Source organism: Podarcis gaigeae (genome assembly GCF_964106915.1).
Source record: "Podarcis gaigeae genome assembly, chromosome: 9".
Lineage (NCBI taxonomy): Eukaryota > Metazoa > Chordata > Lepidosauria > Squamata > Lacertidae > Podarcis > Podarcis gaigeae.
The window spans coordinates 61,347,880-61,366,913 of record NC_139685.1 but is presented as its reverse complement, the minus strand read 5'-3'; the positions used below and the strand labels follow the sequence as shown (position 1 = coordinate 61,366,913).

The 19,034-nt window shown below is 42.5% G+C and overlaps 1 protein-coding gene across 3 annotated transcripts in view; it reads right to left on the bottom strand.

Moving 5' to 3' along the window:
• Window positions 1-19,034, bottom strand: part of UNC5C (unc-5 netrin receptor C) — a 322,943-nt gene that overhangs the window by 8,661 nt on the left and 295,248 nt on the right. For all 3 annotated transcript variants that reach the window (XM_083756419.1, XM_083756418.1, XM_083756420.1), the window contains 2 exons: window positions 13,408-13,557; window positions 5,139-5,303 (listed from right to left, as the gene is read on the bottom strand). In XM_083756419.1, the coding sequence (XP_083612545.1) occupies window positions 5,139-5,303; window positions 13,408-13,557 (315 nt within the window). The remainder of the gene's footprint in view (window positions 1-5,138; window positions 5,304-13,407; window positions 13,558-19,034) is intronic.

Here is a 19,034-nt window from a genome sequence, read left to right as displayed (position 1 = left end):
AAATTGTGCACTCCATCCCTGACACTAGGAAACCAGACTTCACTTACGGGTATCTGTGCTCAAAGTCTGCAGCTAAAACTGTGGCTCCAAAAGACAATCATCATTACAGTGGCCTTCAAGAAGACTGCAAATTCATTGGGCCAATGTGCTTCCTTTTCAAAATAATGCAAAACAGAAAACCTGGACAATGGATAATGTACCCACATACTCGTCCTGCCACTGTTCCTGCTTTTGCTGCTGGACAGGCAAGTGAAGAGAATACTAACTGGGGCTGCCCCTGGTTAGCTTCTGTGATCAGTTCAGATCAGGTGTGTTCAGGGTGGCATCGCCATAGGCAAAACTCTCCCAAAATAAAAGGGTCAGGTCTTACACAGCCCTGGCGTGCAATCACCCATTAAATACATTGCAGCTGTGTTATCCCTGTTCCATAATTCTCTCTGATAGACAGAATTAGAGCACAGGAAAAAAAATTAATGTTCTTTCCACATTTTGCTGTTACCGGGTCTCATTATGTATAAGAAGATGACATTTGTTACATTCCAGAGTTTCGCTGCTAAAGATAATACCTGCTCTTTTGCTCCTTTGCTAGGTTAAATTAGAGATTACTTCAGTACAGTACTTATTGTAATAATTGTTTATGATACTTGTTTTACCATCTGTCTTTAATGTTATGGAGTCCCCAGCTGAATATATAACTTTATACCCAATAACCAAGCAGATGCTACAAGCGATGTTGCAAAATGCAGAATTAAGTAACTTTCAGCTGTCATCTCCTGGCCCTTCAAAAATAATCCAGAAAAAAAATCACTTTCTGGCTGATGAACACTGGATAGTCCCTCAGCCAATTGAATAAATGCTTATTCTGCTGCAGATGGTCCTCCATGGTCCTCCATATGTTGTTAAAGTATAACTCCCTTCTTCCCTGACAATTGGCCATGGTGGTTGGGATGGATGGAAGGTAAAATCCAGCAACAGAAGGAAGTGGGCTTACAGGGTTCATGTTCACCATATAATAAGCTCCCAGGAAACAGGGATTCAAGCTATACATTAAAAGCAGTACCACACCACTCTAAAAAGTCACTGCTTCCCAAAAATATCCTGTAAACTTTAGTTTGCTAAAGGTGCTGTCAAGAGACCCCCTATTCCCCTCACAGAACTACAATTTCTGGAGTGGTGTAACAGTCAACTCCTCTTCCCAGGGAACCCTGGAAATTATAGGTCTGCGAGTGAAATTAGTCTCTTAACAACTCTCAACAGGCTTAACAGGCTACAATTCCCAGGACATTTGGGGGGAAGCTGAATGTATAGTGCATATAAGGCCTTAGTGTATCAAAGGCAGGTTATCTTAAAAGGCAGGTCAGAAACTTCAGCTGGTGCAAAATTCAATGGCCAGATTGCTCACCACAACAAGATGGTTTGCACATACATAACACTATTGCAGTGGCTCCCAGTTAGTATCCAGGCCTAATTCAAAGTGCTCAGGACCTCAATACTTTAAGGACCGCCTCTCCCCACATGAACCAACCTGGGCCCTGCACTTGTCAGCTGAATTACATCAGCTTGGGTAATTCATGATATGTTTCTAATATGGCCCTTAGATGGTGCTACTTGCTTCAAAGTGGCATATATCACATAATAGAGACCTTTCCCCTTATCAATCAGCCTCCCAGCCCATCTACTTGTTTATCTATGATGTCAGCTACTGGCACAAAACCTCATCAGCATTTCATTCCCCTACTCCATTTGGAAGCTCATACTGCTGCATGAACTGTGAAATAAATCGTTCTTTATCCCAGGTCAACTCAAATGAAATCTTTATGCTGCTGCTGCCCTCTTTGAGGAACCATCTCTCCATAAAAGGGGGATTTTCTCCTCCTTATTATTTGTTTCTCTGCCTCATCCCACCTCCCTCTTTATCTGCTGGCACTTGTGCACACCAGACGGCCAGCACTCATCAGAGGCATGGCTGGCCCTTCCACCCTGTTCCTCCAAAAGCTGTTCCTTCTGTTGTTGCAGGAGTTGTGTGGTTATTGAACTTCACAGACCTGCTGGGCTTCGGCAGTGAAAACACCGTCCAAAACCAGCAGGGGTGGAGCTCTGCGGCTCAGAGATATGGCTTGCAGAACGAAACCTGCCGGCTGGTTGCCATGGCGCCATGACATCAAGATCATTCCTTATTAATGTCAGTGGGGTCTTTGACTGAAGTTGTTTGTAAGTCAAAGAGGGTGGCGAAACTCTGGGAGGAAATGTTGGCTGCACCGCAGCCGGCTGTGAGAAAGAGAGAGGAGGTCAAGGCAGCAGCCTGACAGACGAGATGACTTGCCCTTAATTACGTGAAAAGAAAATGAAGACAAGAATGCTTCACCTCGAGACTGTTTGGATTTGCTTTTCTTTTTTCCCCTTACACTTCATGAGTGAGATGGCAGCACTTCAAAACACTTTGGAAATAAAATTACAGAGTAATGGCCTTTACTCTGCCACTGTATCTCTGGGCAGTCAGTAGGTCAGTTCCTCTGATCTGAAGTGAAGCAAGTCCAAGTCTACTTCTCTCACATCAATTCTGATTCTCCAGAGCAGTGCTCACTAGTTAATTCGAGAGTACATAATGAAAGTCCATTGTATTTGTCCATTGTATCAAGTCTTTGTCGGTAGAGCATGAGACTCTTAATCTCAGACCCAGGGGTTTGAGTCCCATGTTGAGTGAAATATTCTTGCACTGCAACAGGTGGACTAGATGATTTGTACGGTCCCGTCCAACTCTACTATTATATGATTCTAAGTTTTCCGCTGATTTCAATAGATCAGTGTTACACACAATTACTTTTTCTAATACACAATATAGCCTTTTAGCCTGAGTCCAGTTTAGAAAAGTTACATGGGGTTAGATGTGTGAACCATCCTGAGGCCTGCAGGTATAGGGTGGTATATAAATTCAATCATCATCATCGTCATCGTCATCGTCATCATCTGCCTTTGCAAACCTGGTACTCTCCAGATGTTTCACACCACAACTCCCATCAGCACTAGCTATGCTGAAGGGAGTTCCAGAACATCTGGAGGGCCCTTGGTTGGCAAAGGCTGGGTTGGGTCCAAACTAATTGGTCATCGCTGAATTAGTTGCCATTGAATTAGCCATGATTCCAGTTCAATTTATTTCAATGGGGACTAACATGCCACTTTGACTTCAGTATGCTGTATACGCAGCTACCTTAGTTTGGATCCAACCCATTGGAACAATCTGTTTGAACTCCTAAACATATTATTTGGAAGTAAGCTGCCCTCATTTAAGTTGCATTTTATTTCAAGGAAGATAATAAGGAGTGTTTGTTAAATATCAATTTTATTTATTTACTCAATTTAATATCCTGCACTTCAGTTTGGTGGCTTTAAGTTATGTAAAAAGCAGGGAAGTCAGCAGGAGTTGATACTAAGAAACCACAAAATATTAAAAGGTTGAGTAAGACACACTCTGCCTGGCATGGAAAGGACAAAAGATTCAGCGGTCTCTCTGGAGCAATACCACTAAGGTCCTTTCCCTGATTGCTACTTGGGCTCAGAGCAGGACGTCTGAAGGTGCTGTTAATGCTTGATCAGGTTCTTTTGGTAGTGGTTGGTCCCAAATTTTATATTAGAGACCTAGCACAATGGATTATACTTGGAAACAAATGGGTTGCAAGTAGGCTTGGCGCAGAAGTTTGGTTCAGTTCACTTTTAAATGTGAATCTACCTAATTTGCACTTTGTGCAACACTATGTGAATCGAAACACAGCCATTGTTCTAGGTGCATTTTGCAACAGGGAATTTCATTGGTGCGAGCAGTTTCTGAACTCTGGGCGCTGTACTGCACCTAAGATTTCAGATTAAAACTGCAGAGTGGAAGGAAAGGAGGACCTTTTTCTGCCTCCCCACTTCCAGCTACTCTCTGAAGACTGAAGAAGTGACCCTCTTCAGAATATTATGGGCATGGGCAGGGGAAGGACTAGACCATGTGAAAAATAAACATAATATTTTATCTGCAGTTCATTCATTTTCAGCTTTCTATTCTTGTTATAAAAAATGTGCCTAGACATTCTGTTGTTGTGCCCATAACCTAGGCTTTAGGTGTCATTTAGCTTCTAGCTTTCATATCTCAGTTTCTAACACTGGTGGGAATGTGGAGAACTGACCTGAACTGACTGGAAAATTGGGAGAGAAACTGAAATTGACAGATTTGTCCATCTATAGTTGCAAGATATGCTTTTTAAGACCTGACATAAAGTGCACCCAGCCCAGCCCAATTACTGCATATATATTCTTGACTGACGTTTTAGGGTGACCTGATGTACAAAACATTGCAAAACTCTAATCTGGAGGTTTACCAGAGCATGGATAGCAGCAGCCAGCCTATCTCTGCCCATGAGGTGTTGCAGCTGGCGGCAGATATTGCATAACACCAATGCCACCTAGGCATCAAAAGACAGGGCCAGATCTAACAGCGCCACTAACCTGTAAACCTGATACGTTAGGGGGAGAGTGACCCCAATCCAGAACAGTTGAGCATCACCTCCCAATTTATATAAACAGGGACTAATGTCCATCTTGTCTAAACAAGATGTGGTTTTACATGCCTTTTTCTCCTGCGGTCCTTGTATACGGGCATTCTCCAGGCAGAATTGTAAGATTATCTCCTGATGCATCATTAAGCCGACTCTCGAATGCTTCTCAGGGCCTAACTACACATTATATTAGCTACATAGCTGTGTCTCTAAGTGCAGGATTGTATTTTGAACATTAATTGCCAGTATAGGAGACCTGGTTGACTTTAGGATCCCTCAGTAGGGGATAGTGAAAACAAAACAAAACAAAATAAAACAAACAAACTTTCATTCTATCCAAATTGCTCCTGCAATTTGCACTGTAAAAGAAAAGGTACAAAATGAACTTTTTTTCTATGTAAATTTTCCAGGGCACTCCCCAATCCAGCTTTGGACCTTTTCACAGGGCAAAATATGTAAGTAGCACCTTTCACATTTGACCAGTAGATGGATCGAAGATGACTGCAAGATCACCCACCCCGCTTTAATGGATACCATACACATAAATTACTGAACCCGGGTAAGTAATATTGGTGACTGTGGGAAGCGGTTGAGTTTCCTTACCTCTGATACTGAACAGTTGAGCTGGAATATCTGCCCTTCTCCTTCAACCTGCCGTATGCAAAGTTTGCACACCAGCTCCAGTGTGTTCAGACTGAACCTTTCCAAGGTGAAGGTACAATGCAGGTTTCTTTGACATCCACTCCAGATATGGTAAAAGGGGATTTCCTGTTGGAGAAGTGATAGCTATAAGCCCCAGCTAGATAAAACTCTCAAGCAAAGAGGTGACTATGGCTAATAGCAAGGATAATGTGTGATGTCCAGCTAAGTCATACTCAGAGTAGGTCCATTTATTTCAGTGGGTCTACTCTCTGGGTATGATTAACATTGACTTCCATCCACTGTTTATTGGCTTACAACCAGCTAAAGATAATATTGCACAGTGCACACTTAACTTAAGTTTACCAGATTTTTTTCAATGAATCCGGGGGAACTTTTCAACTTCTTTTTTTTTTTAATAAATTTTTATTAGGGGTTTTTACAAAATAAAGTACAAAAATAAACAACCTTTCTTTTATCTCAACAGAATTTCATGACTTCTTTGGACTTCCTCACATCTCCCGCTGCCATTTTCATCATCATAAATTTTTCCCAGCAATTTATCATCTAATTTGCAAATTTTATAACCACTTATTTAGATATAATCCTCTGTAAATTAATTTCCCTTAATCTCACTTTACATCCCATTTCGATCCGATTTTGTGGTGGCCAATTATTTATGATCAAACATCCTACTTAACTTTCCACCAAATCACAATATTTTTGTAAATAAATCTTAAATTTCCTCCAATCTTCTTCAACCCTCTCTTCTCCCAGGTCTCGAATTCTGCCAGTCATCTCAGCCAGTTGCATATAGTCCATCAGCTGCATCTGCCATTCTTCCAGAGTGGGTAGATCTTGAGTTTTCCACTTCTTGGCGATAAGTATCCTTGCTGCTGCTGTTGCGTACAAAAAGAATGTTCGGTCCTTCTTTGGCACCATCTGGCCGACAATGCCCAGGAGGAAGGCCTCTGGTTTCTTAAGGAAGGTATACTTAAATACCTTTTTCAGCTCATTATATATCATTTCCCAGAAGACCTTCACCCTGGGACAAGTCCACCAGAGGTGAAAGAATGTTCCTTCATTTTCCTTACATTTCCAACATTTGTTGTCTGGCACATGGCATATTTTGGCTAGTTTAACTGGGGTCATGTACCACCTATATATCATTTTCATTACATTTTCCTTCAGAGCATTACATGCCGTGAAGTTCATCCCCGTGGTCCACAACCTTTCCCAATCCTCAAACATAATATTATGCCCAATATCCTGTGCCCACTTTATCATGGCCGACTTAACCATTTCATCTTGTGTATTCCATTTCAACAGCAAGTTATACATTCTTGAAAGTACTTTAGTCTTAGGTTCTAACAATTCTGTTTCCAACTTCGATTTCTCCACCTGGAATCCTAACTTTTTATCCTTTTTAAAAATTTCTTGAATCTGAGCGTAATGTAACCAGTCTCGCACTTTGTCTTTCATTTTTTCCAAACTCTGCAATTTCCAATTGTTGCCCTCTTTCTCTATTATTTCCCAATATTTCGGCCATTTGGCCTCCATATTGGGTCTTTTTCGGGCCTTAGCCTCCAGAGGTGATAGCCATCTTGGAGTTTTATTTTCCAATAGGTCTTTGTATTTTGTCCAGACATTAAACACTGCTTTCCTGACAATATGGTTCTTAAAGGCCTTATTGATCTTAACTTTATCATACCATAAGTATGCATGCCAGCCAAATGCATTGTTAAAACCTTCTAAATCTAACACATCAGTGTCCTCTAGAAGTAGCCAGTCTTTTAGCCAGCAGAAAGCTGCGGCTTCGTAGTACAACCTTAAGTCTGGCAGGGCAAAGCCCCCTCTTTCTTTCGCATCAGTTAATATCTTAAACTTAATTCTGGGCTTTTTGCCCTGCCAGACAAATTTAGAAATATCTCTCTGCCACTTCCTGAAGCACTCCGTCTTATCCACAATTTGCAATGTTTGAAATAAAAACAACATCTTAGGCAATACATTCATCTTAATAGCAGCAATTCGGCCTAACAAAGAAAGCTTCAATTTTGACCAACTGTCCAAGTCTCTCTTAATTTCAGACCAACATTTTTCATAATTATCCTTAAATAGACTCAGATTTTTTGCTGTTATGTTTACCCCTAGGTACTTTACTTTTTTAACCACAGCTAGTTCTGTTTCTCTCTGAAACCGTTCTGACTCTGCATCTGTCAAGTTTTTTCCCAACACCTTAGTTTTCTGTTTGTTTAGTTTAAAGCCCGCTACCCGACCAAAGTCCTGAATCAATTGTAACACTCTTTTTGTACTAGATTCTGGCTCTTGCAATATCAAAACAAGGTCATCTGCAAAAGCTTTAAGTTTATATTGTTTCACTCCGATCTGAATCCCTTGCACCAACCGGTCCCCTCTAATCAAGTTCAAGAGCACCTCCAGGACAGAAATAAACAGCAAGGGGGAAATCGGGCAGCCTTGTCGTGTCCCTTTTTCAATCTTAAACTCTTCTGTAACCACATTGTTAACTATCAGTTTTGCCTTTTGTTCTGAATAAATCGCGTCAATCCCATTTTCAAAACCCCGCCCCACTCCCATTTCTTTTAAATTCCCCTTCATAAATTTCCAAGAAATATTATCGAAGGCCTTCTCCGCGTCTATAAAAATTAGAACTGCTTTAGTGTTAATATTTGTTTGCAAAAGTTCCAAAATGTCAATAATGTTCCTTGTATTAGCAAATAGATGTCTTCCTGGGAGAAAGCCTGCCTGGTCTTTATGAATTATCTCATTTAAAACTCTTTTGAGTCTTACTGCCAAAACGTCAGCAAATATTTTGTAATCCACATTTAAAAGGGAAATGGGGCGGTAGTTCTTAAGTTGTGTCTTTTCAGTTTCTGATTTTGGTATCAATGTGATGAAAGCTTCCTTCCACGATTCAGGCGCCTTCTTTCCCTCCATAATTTCATTGCTGACCTCCATCAATGGTTGAATCAAATAGTCACTTAATGTCTTATAGTACTTGGAGGTCAAGCCATCTGGCCCTGGAGACTTGCCCAACTTCATATTCTGAATGGCCTGTTCTATCTCTAGTCGTGTTATTTTACTATTCAGGAGTGCTCTATTTTCTTGTGATAGTTTTTTAAGTCCATTTTTCTCCAAAAATTTTGCAATCTCTTCCTCCTTTTGAGGCCCTTGAGTGTATAATTTCTTGAAATATTTCTGGAAACATTTTCTAATTTCCACCGGGTTCTGAATATTCCTTCCTTCTATTTCCAAATTTGTTACTATGTTCAGCTTTTGTCTCTTCTTCAACTGCCATGCCAGCAGTTTCCCACATTTATTAGCCGATTCAAATGTTTTTTGTTTCATTGATTTAATCTTCCATTCTATTTCCTGATTTATCAGTTTGGAATATTGTGCCTGGTGAAGTTTAATTTCTCTCAAAATCGGCTGTGACTTCGGGTTTACTCTTAGTTTCTTCTCTAACTCTTTAATTTTCCCCAAAATCTTGTCCTTTTTCTCATTTTGTAGTCTTTTCTTTATGGCGTTCTGTTGTATCAAGAACCCTCTCATCACGGCTTTGCTTGCGTCCCAGATTGTTCTTTTTTCCACAGCAGTGTTCAAATTTATCTCAAAATAGTCCTTTATTGTTTTTTTGGCCTTCTTGATAATCTCCTGATCTCTAAACAAGTTGTCATTCATCTTCCATCTAAAGGAGCCGGTTGGTAATAATGTCATGTCCATTTTCAACGCGTTATGATCGGAGCAGGTCTTTGGGCAGATTTCCACTTTCTTCACCTTAGGAGCCAGACCTCTAGAAATCCATATTTGGTCAATTCTTGTCCAAGTCAGTTGGGCTTCAGAGAAAAATGTTCCTTCTTTCCCTAAGGGGTTCTTTGTCCTCCATATATCAATCCAGTCCATGTTGTCTGTCATTTCAAAAAAGGTCTTTGGTAGTCTGCCTTCTTTAGTAACCTTTTGGCTTTGTGACCTATCCATGTTTGTAGAAACGATCCCATTCATATCTCCCATCATAATGATGTTATCATAGTCCAGATAATCCAGCATAATCTCATGCAACTTCTTGTAGAATTCTGATTTCCCTTCATTTGGAGCGTAGATTCCTAATATCAAAATTTTCTCTCCTTGGTGCTGTATTTCAATTGCCAAAATTCTTCCATGTTCATCTTTAAATAAAAATTTTGGTGAGAGGCTCTCCTTTGCATATATCACCACTCCTCTCTTCTTAACTAAGTCCGAAGATATAAATTCTTGGCCTAACCTTTTATTTACCAATATTTTTCTGTGGAGCCTAGTCACATGTGTTTCTTGTAAACAAGTAATGTCTAGTTGCTCCTTTTTTAATATGTGAAAGATTTTCTTCCTTTTTTCCGGGCTGTTGCAGCCATTTATATTCCAACTTAAAAGTTGCAGAGACATCCTGGATAGATCTGTTTAGTTTCCTTGGGATGGTATTTTGTTCTGTAGGTCTTCAGGGTTCTGAGGTACAGGCACCTGTGGTGGTTCAGGCCCTGAGGGTAGTTCAAGTCCTTTATGCAGGTCCTCTCCGTAGGCAGTCAAAAACTTATCCCTATCTTCCAAAGTTCTAATTTTAATCTTCTTCCCTCTAAAGGTAAAAGATAGTCCTTGGGGAAAGTCCCACCTAAAGATGATTGAGTTGCTTCTCAGCAGTTTTACTAAGTCCAAATATTCAGATCTAAGATCCAACAGCTGTTTAGGAATGTCCTTAAAAATCTCAATTCTTTTGTCCGAAATATTCAAAGAGCTTCCGTAGTGCAGGCCCAAAATCTTGTCCCTTTCCTCCTTTGATCTCAACGTAATCAAACAGTCTCTGGGCCTTTCTCTCTTTGTAAGTCTTCCAAGTCTGAAGGCTGACACAATTTTAAAATCTTCCTCCTCTAGACCCCAGAACTTGGAGAATTCTTTGGTCAGAAACTCAGCTAGATTACCTTCTTCCACTTCTGGTATCGATCTTATCCTTAAATTAATCTCCCTGTTCCGAAGTTCCAACATGGAGAGATAGGTCTGATGTTCCCCAACCTGCTTACTGAGCGGCCTTACTTCTTTTTCCAACTCTCCCACTCTTTGGCTGGTCTCTTCGGCCAGTTTCTGATTTTCACCTGCAGCCTCCTTCAGTTGTCCGATTGCTTGTGCATTCTGTGCAACTTGCCCAGATAATTTGTTTAAAGTTTCTGTATTAAGGTCAATTTTCGCAGTTTGTTGGTCAACTTTCCTCTCCAAAGACTCCAATTTCTCAAGAATTCTCTCTAGTACAGAACCAGATCCTCCTGAGGCCATCTCTTCTAGTTGTAAATCCTCAGTTTCTTCCTCCCCTGCCTGTGACAGGGAGGTGACTTTTTCCTCCGAGGGCAAAGTGGGCACAGATGATCTGCGTGCTTGTGAGGCTGCAGTTACGGTTGTCAGAGTTGTTTGTCTGGTTCTTAATCCCTTTCTTTTTGCGCCACTCATTCCAAAGTTATCTAGCAGTCAAGGTCAAGCTGAGTTATTCCCATGGGAAAGCTACGGCCCAGATGGTAGCAGTCAAACAAAGGGCCGGGAAATAGAAAGTAAAACAATGTTTTTGTTGTAAATCCTCAATCCTCTAGGGGGAGCATAAAATGTCCTAGGAAGAAGAGTCCATTCCACATACGAAATCTGAACCAATACTTGGGGATCTTCACAAAAGTAGTTTTAGCAGAGTTGGTTTTAGATTTGCCACAATATTTCAAGTTGTGCTTACTGGAGTTCCAAAATGCAAGAACGTAACCATTCTGAACTCCCTCAGACTGTCTCAAAGTTTAAATAGAATGTATCCAAATTTGCAGTCTGACAGTTCTACTGCTCAGGCAGTTCTGACACCTGGGCTTCTTAAACAGAATTGTAATCCACAAAGAAAGGAGTATATAAGTCCTAATAAAAGTCCAAAAATCAATTGCTTACAGTCTTTAAAGGGAAAAGTAATTTCTGCGGGTGCTCAATCTGAGCTGTCAAAAGTTCTCTCTATGCCTCCACTCCTCCTGCTCTTTGCTTTAAAAGTCAATGGCTGCGGAGGACGGACTTCCTTTTCCTCGTCTCTCCGCTTTCAGCTTATTTTCAATATTTTTAGTCCCGAAATTTAGTAAAGTCCTCAATTACTCACGGGTTGTTACGTTTTAGAATCTTGTGTTGAAGGAAGAAAGGTCGGCGCTCACCGGCAACGGCAACGCGGCTTCGCTCCGCTGAATGCGCATAGACCCACAGCGCCGCTACCCCCTCTGCGATCCGGAGCCCCTTACGGGGTTCCCTCAACGTTTCGGGGGTAGCTCCTGGCGCCCGCCGGGTCCCGAGACCGCAGGCTTCCGCTGCCTGCGGTTTTCCAGAATGGGTCTCCGCTTCGCCGTAGCGGACGACCCTTTTCCAGCGTAGCTTCCCTCTCCCGGTTAGGAAAGGGCAGCCATTACCGTTCGCGCCGCCTCCGGAAGTCCAACTTCAATGGATTTTGTATGGGGACTGATTTGTAAATCTGGGAACTGTCCCCAAGAAACAGGGACATCTGGTAACCTTAACTTATAGAATTCTGTAACAAAAGGCATGTCGAAAGCTGCTAGCTGAGATCACTGTGAGATCAATTAATGGGGAAGTGTATTTGGCATTCCTTGAATTGCTCCTTTTAGTACATGGGCAAAAATGTAAAGGTTTAAATTCCTCATATTACAAATATATGTTTCTTCTACATTCTTGGCATGAACAAAGATGAACCGTGTCAGAGCAGAAACAGAAATAAACACTGAATCTACTAGGGAGGAGGAGGAGGAGGAGGAGGAGATCTAGTTTTAAAGTAAAAGTAAGGTAAAGGTAGAGGGGGACGCAGGTGGCGCTGTGGGTTAAAGCCTCAGCGCCTAGGACTTGCCGATCAAAAGGTCGGCGGTTCGAATCCCTGCGGCGGGGTGCGCTCCCGCTGCTCGGTCCCAGCGCCTGCCAACCTAGCAGTTCGAAAGCACCTCCGGGTGCAAGTAGATAAATAGGGACCGCTTACCAGCGGGAAGGTAAACGGCGTTTCCGTGTGCGGCTCTGGCTCGCCAGAGCAGCGATGTCACGCTGGCCACGTGACCTGGAAGTGTCTCCGGACAGCGCTGGCCCCTGGCCTCTTAAGTGAGATGGGCGCACAACCCCAGAGTCTGTCAAGACTGGCCCGTACGGGCAGGGGTACCTTTACCTTTTAAGGTAAAGGTAAAGGGACCCCTGACCGTTAGGTCCAGTTGCAGACGTCTCTGGGGTTGTGGCACTCATCTCGCTTTACTGGCCGAGGGAGTCGGCTTAAAGCTTCTGGGTCATGTGGCCAGCATGACTAAGCTGCTTCTGATGAAACCAGAGCAGCACACGGAAACGCTGTTTACCTTCCTGCTGAAGTGGTACCTACTTATCTACTTGCACTTTGACGTGCTTTCGAACTGCTAGCTGGGCAGGAGCAGGGACCAAACAACGGGAGCTCACCCCGTCGCGGGGATTTGAACCACCGACCTTCTTATTGGCAAGCCCTAGGCTCTGTGGTTTAGACCCCAGCTCCACCCGTGTCCCTAAAGTAAAAGTATCGGGCACCTAAGCATACTTGTTCCTGTTACCATAAAGCAGCAATGCTGCAGCAAGCAAAGGCTATAGCAGCTCAGCCAGCTGCTTGTGGCTGCAAAGCCAAACAGGGTGTGTGTGACTGTTGCCATGGGAACAAGAGGGCAGTCCATTCTCCTTATTGAGCACCGGATGTGAGCTCAGTGTGTGTCATATGACCTGTACAGGATGTACATGGGTGTAGTGAGATTCTCTCTGTTGTTCAAAGAGTGCAGACATCTTTATCTGTATGGCTGCTAAAGACAGGAATAAAGACATGTAAATACGCTTCTGTCTGTCTGATTCCCCTCCCTGGGGATATGCAGGGAGGAGGAGAAGCAGTGGTGTGTTTTTCTCACAGCCTGAGAAAAATCGCCGAAACGGACCTCGTCTGTTTTCCTGCCGGGAGTCGCAGGAGGGAGGTCAAAGGAATTCAGCTGGTGCCTAGAAGAGACTGGCACATCCCTCTGACCGAGGCAGAATTCCAACAGTTCCTAGGGAGCCACTGCATATTTGGCATTAAAGTATTCTTGTACATGCAGGTGAGGCACTGAATCTCTAAGCCTTTCCACAGCATTCTTCTCAGCACAGTGCAGTACAGTAGTTGTTTCTAGCAGTTCCAAATGCTTACCTGGTACTTAGCCAGCAGCTTGCTTTTCCAGAGGGAATGGGTGATATCATGAATGGATAAGCGGAGGTTATGAGTGCTACCCTTAAAATGCAAATCCTTTGGTTCTTCTAGCAGCTGTCCACCCATTTGCCGCTCCAGCTGTAGCACCTCCTAAGTATTGAAAGAAAGACAACATCCATTTAATGGAGGTGTTTTTTTGGGGTGGTGGTGTATTTTTAAAAAGACTTTAGGCTGATTTTGCTTCAACAGACTAACACAACCACCTCTCTGGACATTACTACTAGATAGCATCATAGGAAGACATTTGTTATACATCCCTCTACCAGAGAAAGGACACAATCAGAATCCATTTCAACAGTGAATGGAACAGTATTGACATTTGTGTGGCTCACATATACTGTAACACTAATCCCTGGATTGTTTAACAAACCATAACAAACCATGGGTTCAGATTTGGTTTGTTTGCTGGCAGTAAACAAGTCAAAATTAAGCCACTAGTCAGGGTTCAGACAATCAAACAAACCATGGTAGAGTATTACATGCAAACCAGACTACTGTGCCATTCTGCATTCTGCTCTGAGAGGTCTTCAACAGCATCTTATTCTTTGCCTTCAAAAGACTTCAGCTCATATTATCACAAAATCCCAGGTAACTTAATCAGCTCATCACTTTTCCCTCTCATTACAAATCCATGCACAGAAACAGGGAAAACTTTTGAAATCCAGTATAAAATGTGGTTTTGCTTGACCAGTGATATGCAAGAGAATTATGTTTGCCATGTTGTCTGTTTAGCATAAGAGACAACTAACCTGACCAGTCTTAAAGTCAAAATGGTGTTTGTCTTTACACTATTAGAAGAAAAGGAATGTAATTAGAAAGCTTTTAGAATTAAGGTTCTGCCAATCAATCAGTTCCAGGTTCCTTTGAGTACGCCTTAATTACCTCATGAAGACGTTTTAAAGAGCAAATCGATAGTAATTATTTGATTACTATCAATGTTCATTACACCCAAATTATCTCCCAGTTTTGTCTAAAGGAAAATTTGTTACATTTCCTTACAGCAAACTGACTTGGTATATACCATGGAAGATATTCACTTACACATGCATATGCATGAACTTGCTAATATAATTCTACTACTACTAATCATCATTCGTATAGAGCCTTAGACATTCAAGTGAATTCACAGGAACTTGCTGCCTAAGGCATAGCAGCAATGTTCCTGCCCTCAAGTTACATTACCCAAAGCTAATCAAGTTATATTAGTACGCCCACAAGTGCCTCTCCTCCTCCCTGGGAGTAAAAATACAACAATAATAAATTAAACAACAATTTGCTGCCTCTTTATGACATTCAAAATCTGTTGCATTAGGTGGCCACTTCACTCTACCTAATGATAGGGCTGGTCCTGTATTTCAGACATTTATTTATATGCATGCCAATCCGATGCCTGTTAACTTGGAAGGGAGACCCACTGCGTTCAAACTGTGCATAAGAATGCAGCCTTGATCTGCTATTTCAAGTACTTTTATGCTTTTCCACTCTAAGGGTCTCCAGAGCAGCTTACAATCAGATCATCAAAAATTATACCACTAAGTAAGAATTTGAAACAATGCTCTTTAATGGCACCTGATCTTGCAAAAAGGCCTCTTCAGTGGAGGGCTCAGCAGGTTTATATGGGGGAAGCACTCTAGGACCAAGCTATTTAGGGATTTATATGTCGAAATCAGCACTCTGCATTTTGCATGGAAACAAACTGGATCGATGCAACGGTCTACCTGCCATGCTCTGAAGTAGGTGAAATCTTCAGTCTAAAAAAACCTGTCCACTGTACAAGTACACATTATATTTATCTAGCCTGGGTGTTACTGGGACATGGATAGATGTGGCCAATACATATATTTTTAGAAAAGGCTGCAGTTGAGGGACCAGACCCAGGAATGAAAGGCATCTCATGACAAGAGTGTTACTTGTGTACCCAATGGAAGGGCTGGTCCTAAAACTGTGAAATCATCTCCCTAGCCCAGGTGGAACCAAATAAATGCCCTCCAGGGGCTGTTGGCTCCAGTTCCCATCAGCCCATCACCCCCAGCCAGCCAGTGGTGGCAGGCACTGTAATCCATCAACATCTGGGTGGCACAACTTTGGCTGCCCTTGCCCTAGAGAGACTCCCTACACAACATAACCTTCAGAGATCAGTTGAAACATTTATTTAAAAAGGCACGTGGGACCACTCTGAAAATGAATTCTTACTGCTGCTGTTTCTCTACCTAATTTATAGGGTATGTTGGTTTTATGATATGGCTGTCATTTTCTAATATTGTGATTTTAATGATGCTTTGTGAGTTGCCTGGAGGGTCCCACTGGGACTATAAAGTGAGATGCAATTTAAACAAAAATAGACACACACAACTTAAGGAAAGCCACGTGATCCCAGACTTGAATACTGCAGTGTGAAGCTTGGCTGTGGGCGAGCCATTCTCCACAATTCTAGAGTAATCGAGACAGCAAATACACAGCTGGCCATGAGCACCATCGGGTGGAAAGGTGGGATACAAATTTAACAAAAGGACTGGTCCTCAGTCTTGCAAACTGTGGTGCAGAAAGGGAGAAGGAAAGGAAATTGACAGCCCTAAAGGGGACAGTTTGCAACAGTTTCCATTTGCATTTTTTTAAAAAGGACAGTGGTAGGGGTCCTTCATTTACCCATAAAGAAATGAAGAACAGTGGCTACAGTTGACCCACATTGCACATTCCTACCACATCTCACCATGTAAGCTTTATTACTGATTAGTGCTCGATGAGACAAAAACATTTCTGCTACCATTACACAAGGAAGAAAAACAAGCCGTTTTTACAAGGAACAAGGCATTATTTATGACACGTCATTAGACTTTGCTGCTGCACCTAAGACTTTGGCAACTGTTCAGGGAATGCTTTAGCTGAATAATTTGAGGAGTAAGTCTGTCAGGAGGAATGCAGCATTGTGCCTTTTATAATCAGAACACCTCTTCAGCCTTTGGTGACTGTTTGGGGGGGGGGGAATATGTACATGACAAGCCATGGATGATTTATAAATAGCAATATATGATTGACAGCTTAGGAAAATTAGCACACAAACACTCTATACAGTCACTGTATATAGGAAGGGGTTGTGAGCACATATTCATTACCCATAAAGTAGGGTCAATGGAACTCCCACAAATGAAAAGGTCACTAGTGAAGAATCCATGTGAAATGAGTTCACCATTTCTCCCCGCTCCACTATCATTTATTTGTTATTTGTTGTTTGGTACCATGGACCATTCCTTGCCTTCATACCAATTAGAAACAGGCCAGAATGTGATAAGAAAAGACAGTGCTGGATAGACAATTCAAGGCAAAAGCTCCACACAAACATTCATCCAGGTGATGCTTGTAGCAGGCTTCCTTAAACTCAACCACTGGTCCTGCTAGCTAGGGATCATGGGAGTTGTAGGCCAAAAACATCTGGAGGGTCAAGTTTGAGGAAGCCTGATTTACAGAGACCTTTTACACACACCATAGTGGGTATTGGCAGGCTGGTAATCCCAGGGCAATAGTCTTAATAACAGCTAGAAGGGATTCTACATTAATTAAAAAAATAGGAAGCTTGCATTCCAATCATATTTCAGTCTGTGTCAGGAGCCAGAGTCCAACATAGGTCAGCAGAAAAAAAACGGTGTCAATGAAGTTAATTCTTCGTTCAGATCAACCTAAATAGGTGAAGGCCTATTGCAACTCTTCCCAGTAGGTCTTGCCCCCAATGAGGCAGTTGTGAGGACTGAAGGTCCTCGCCTTCCCACAGCTGCCAAAGTCCCCTCCTCTCAAGAGTGTTTTCCAAGCAGTCATAGACAGTATCTGCTCTGCTCTTTTCATTTCTCTGCATGATCTAGGAGACCAGGGAGGGAGGGGAGCTGGTCACAGAAGGAGCGGGAGACCAGCAGCCTGCCTCATCTCTGTCTCCTGGCCGCCCTGCCTCTGATTCTGCACTGCTCTTTGCCACAGCCTCTTCCTGCTCACTTCACTAAACCGTATTGCCCCTTCAGCTTCCGACACCTCCCAGTCTGCTCCCTCTTCTCCCTCTGACCACTCATCGCTGTCCCACCACCAATCCCCTTGCTCTGAGCCTTCTTCCACCGGGGGTTTCCCTCGGGGGTTCCCCAACTGATGCCTCCCACCACTCCTCTGCATCCAACCAGTCCCTGACAATCTGCTTCATTTTTAGTGTTAACTGTATAAATCAATCCCTAGGGTCCCCATGTATCTTGCTTCATAGATAGCATTCTTATGTCCAAAGTGCAAATCCTTTTAAAGATAAAGAAAAGAGAGCAGGGGTCTTTAAATTGCCTATCTATAGTTAGCAACTGGAAAGAAGACAGTTCCTACTATGATGAGATGTACTTATACTTAAATTGCAGCAATTGTTTCTGTATTTGCATCTCTACATATCAATCAGCCTATGCAAATCTTACAAAAACCCACACCGACTTTTGCCCTCTTTTTTTTGGTGCTGCAGTTCCTCTTCCATGGCGATGCCTAAGTGACCAACCTGAGCTCCCGCAAACTAATGAAGGTGATGCAGGGAACAGGGAGCACTTATAGAATTTGATTGTTTCAGCTGCAGAGTGTGCAGAATCCCAAATTTAGCCTGTCTCCTTGGCATTATCCGGTTGACAACACTTCCAAGTTTGAGGGCTTTTTCTGACTGGTCAGCATGCTGATTCAATGCAGCAGAAGCCTGAAAGCCACATGACAGCTGTGACAATCCCTGCTGTTTCCTGCTAGGTCAAACGACAGTCCACAAACTAGCTAAATCAGCATTGGTGGCACCATCTTACAGAGTAATGGAGTGCTGCTATCTCACTTTGCATCTGGCCTCCCTTAAGGTAGCTGCCTCTGCTTTTGGCTACTGCTAAAATCAGCCATGGGGAAAGCTGCTGCTTCCTGGGATGAAACCTCAGGCGGGTCTGCATAACAGGTGCTCCTTATGGCATACACAGCACACCAGCCATGTGCAATGGCTTGCCACATGCTTTGCATTCCACTATTCCTGCTCCTACTTTATAAAACACCTGGTGAACCACAATGTATTGCTGGCATGCCACATATGGTCCTGTGGGACATTTGTTGTGCTAAGTTTTATTATATTAGTTAAGATCTGCACATCTGCAAAGCAAACCAACAGAATACACACACATGCACAAATATATATACATGCATACATACTTGTACGTACATACATAGATACATGCACAACGTTTCTGTATGCTACCTTTATGCAGACAGTGCATATATGGGCAACCAACAAGGACCTGGGGAACAGCCTCATTGGCTCCTGCATATGTCAGCAGGTTAGATGCCTCTATTACTAATTCTCAGAAGATGTTTTCCTGTGCATGCAAATTCTAGAGAAAATGAGAAGACACCCACAGAGCATGTGGACTAAGATGGGCAGATAGGAAAAGATTATTGTCTTTTGGAGACTCAGACCTTGACACTGCTTAGAACTTAATCCCCTTTTAATGAGTCCGGGATGCAAGTAATAATATTATGATGAATAAAATGCAGTAATTTTCCAAGAGAAGCTGTCAGACATTGCCCCAAAT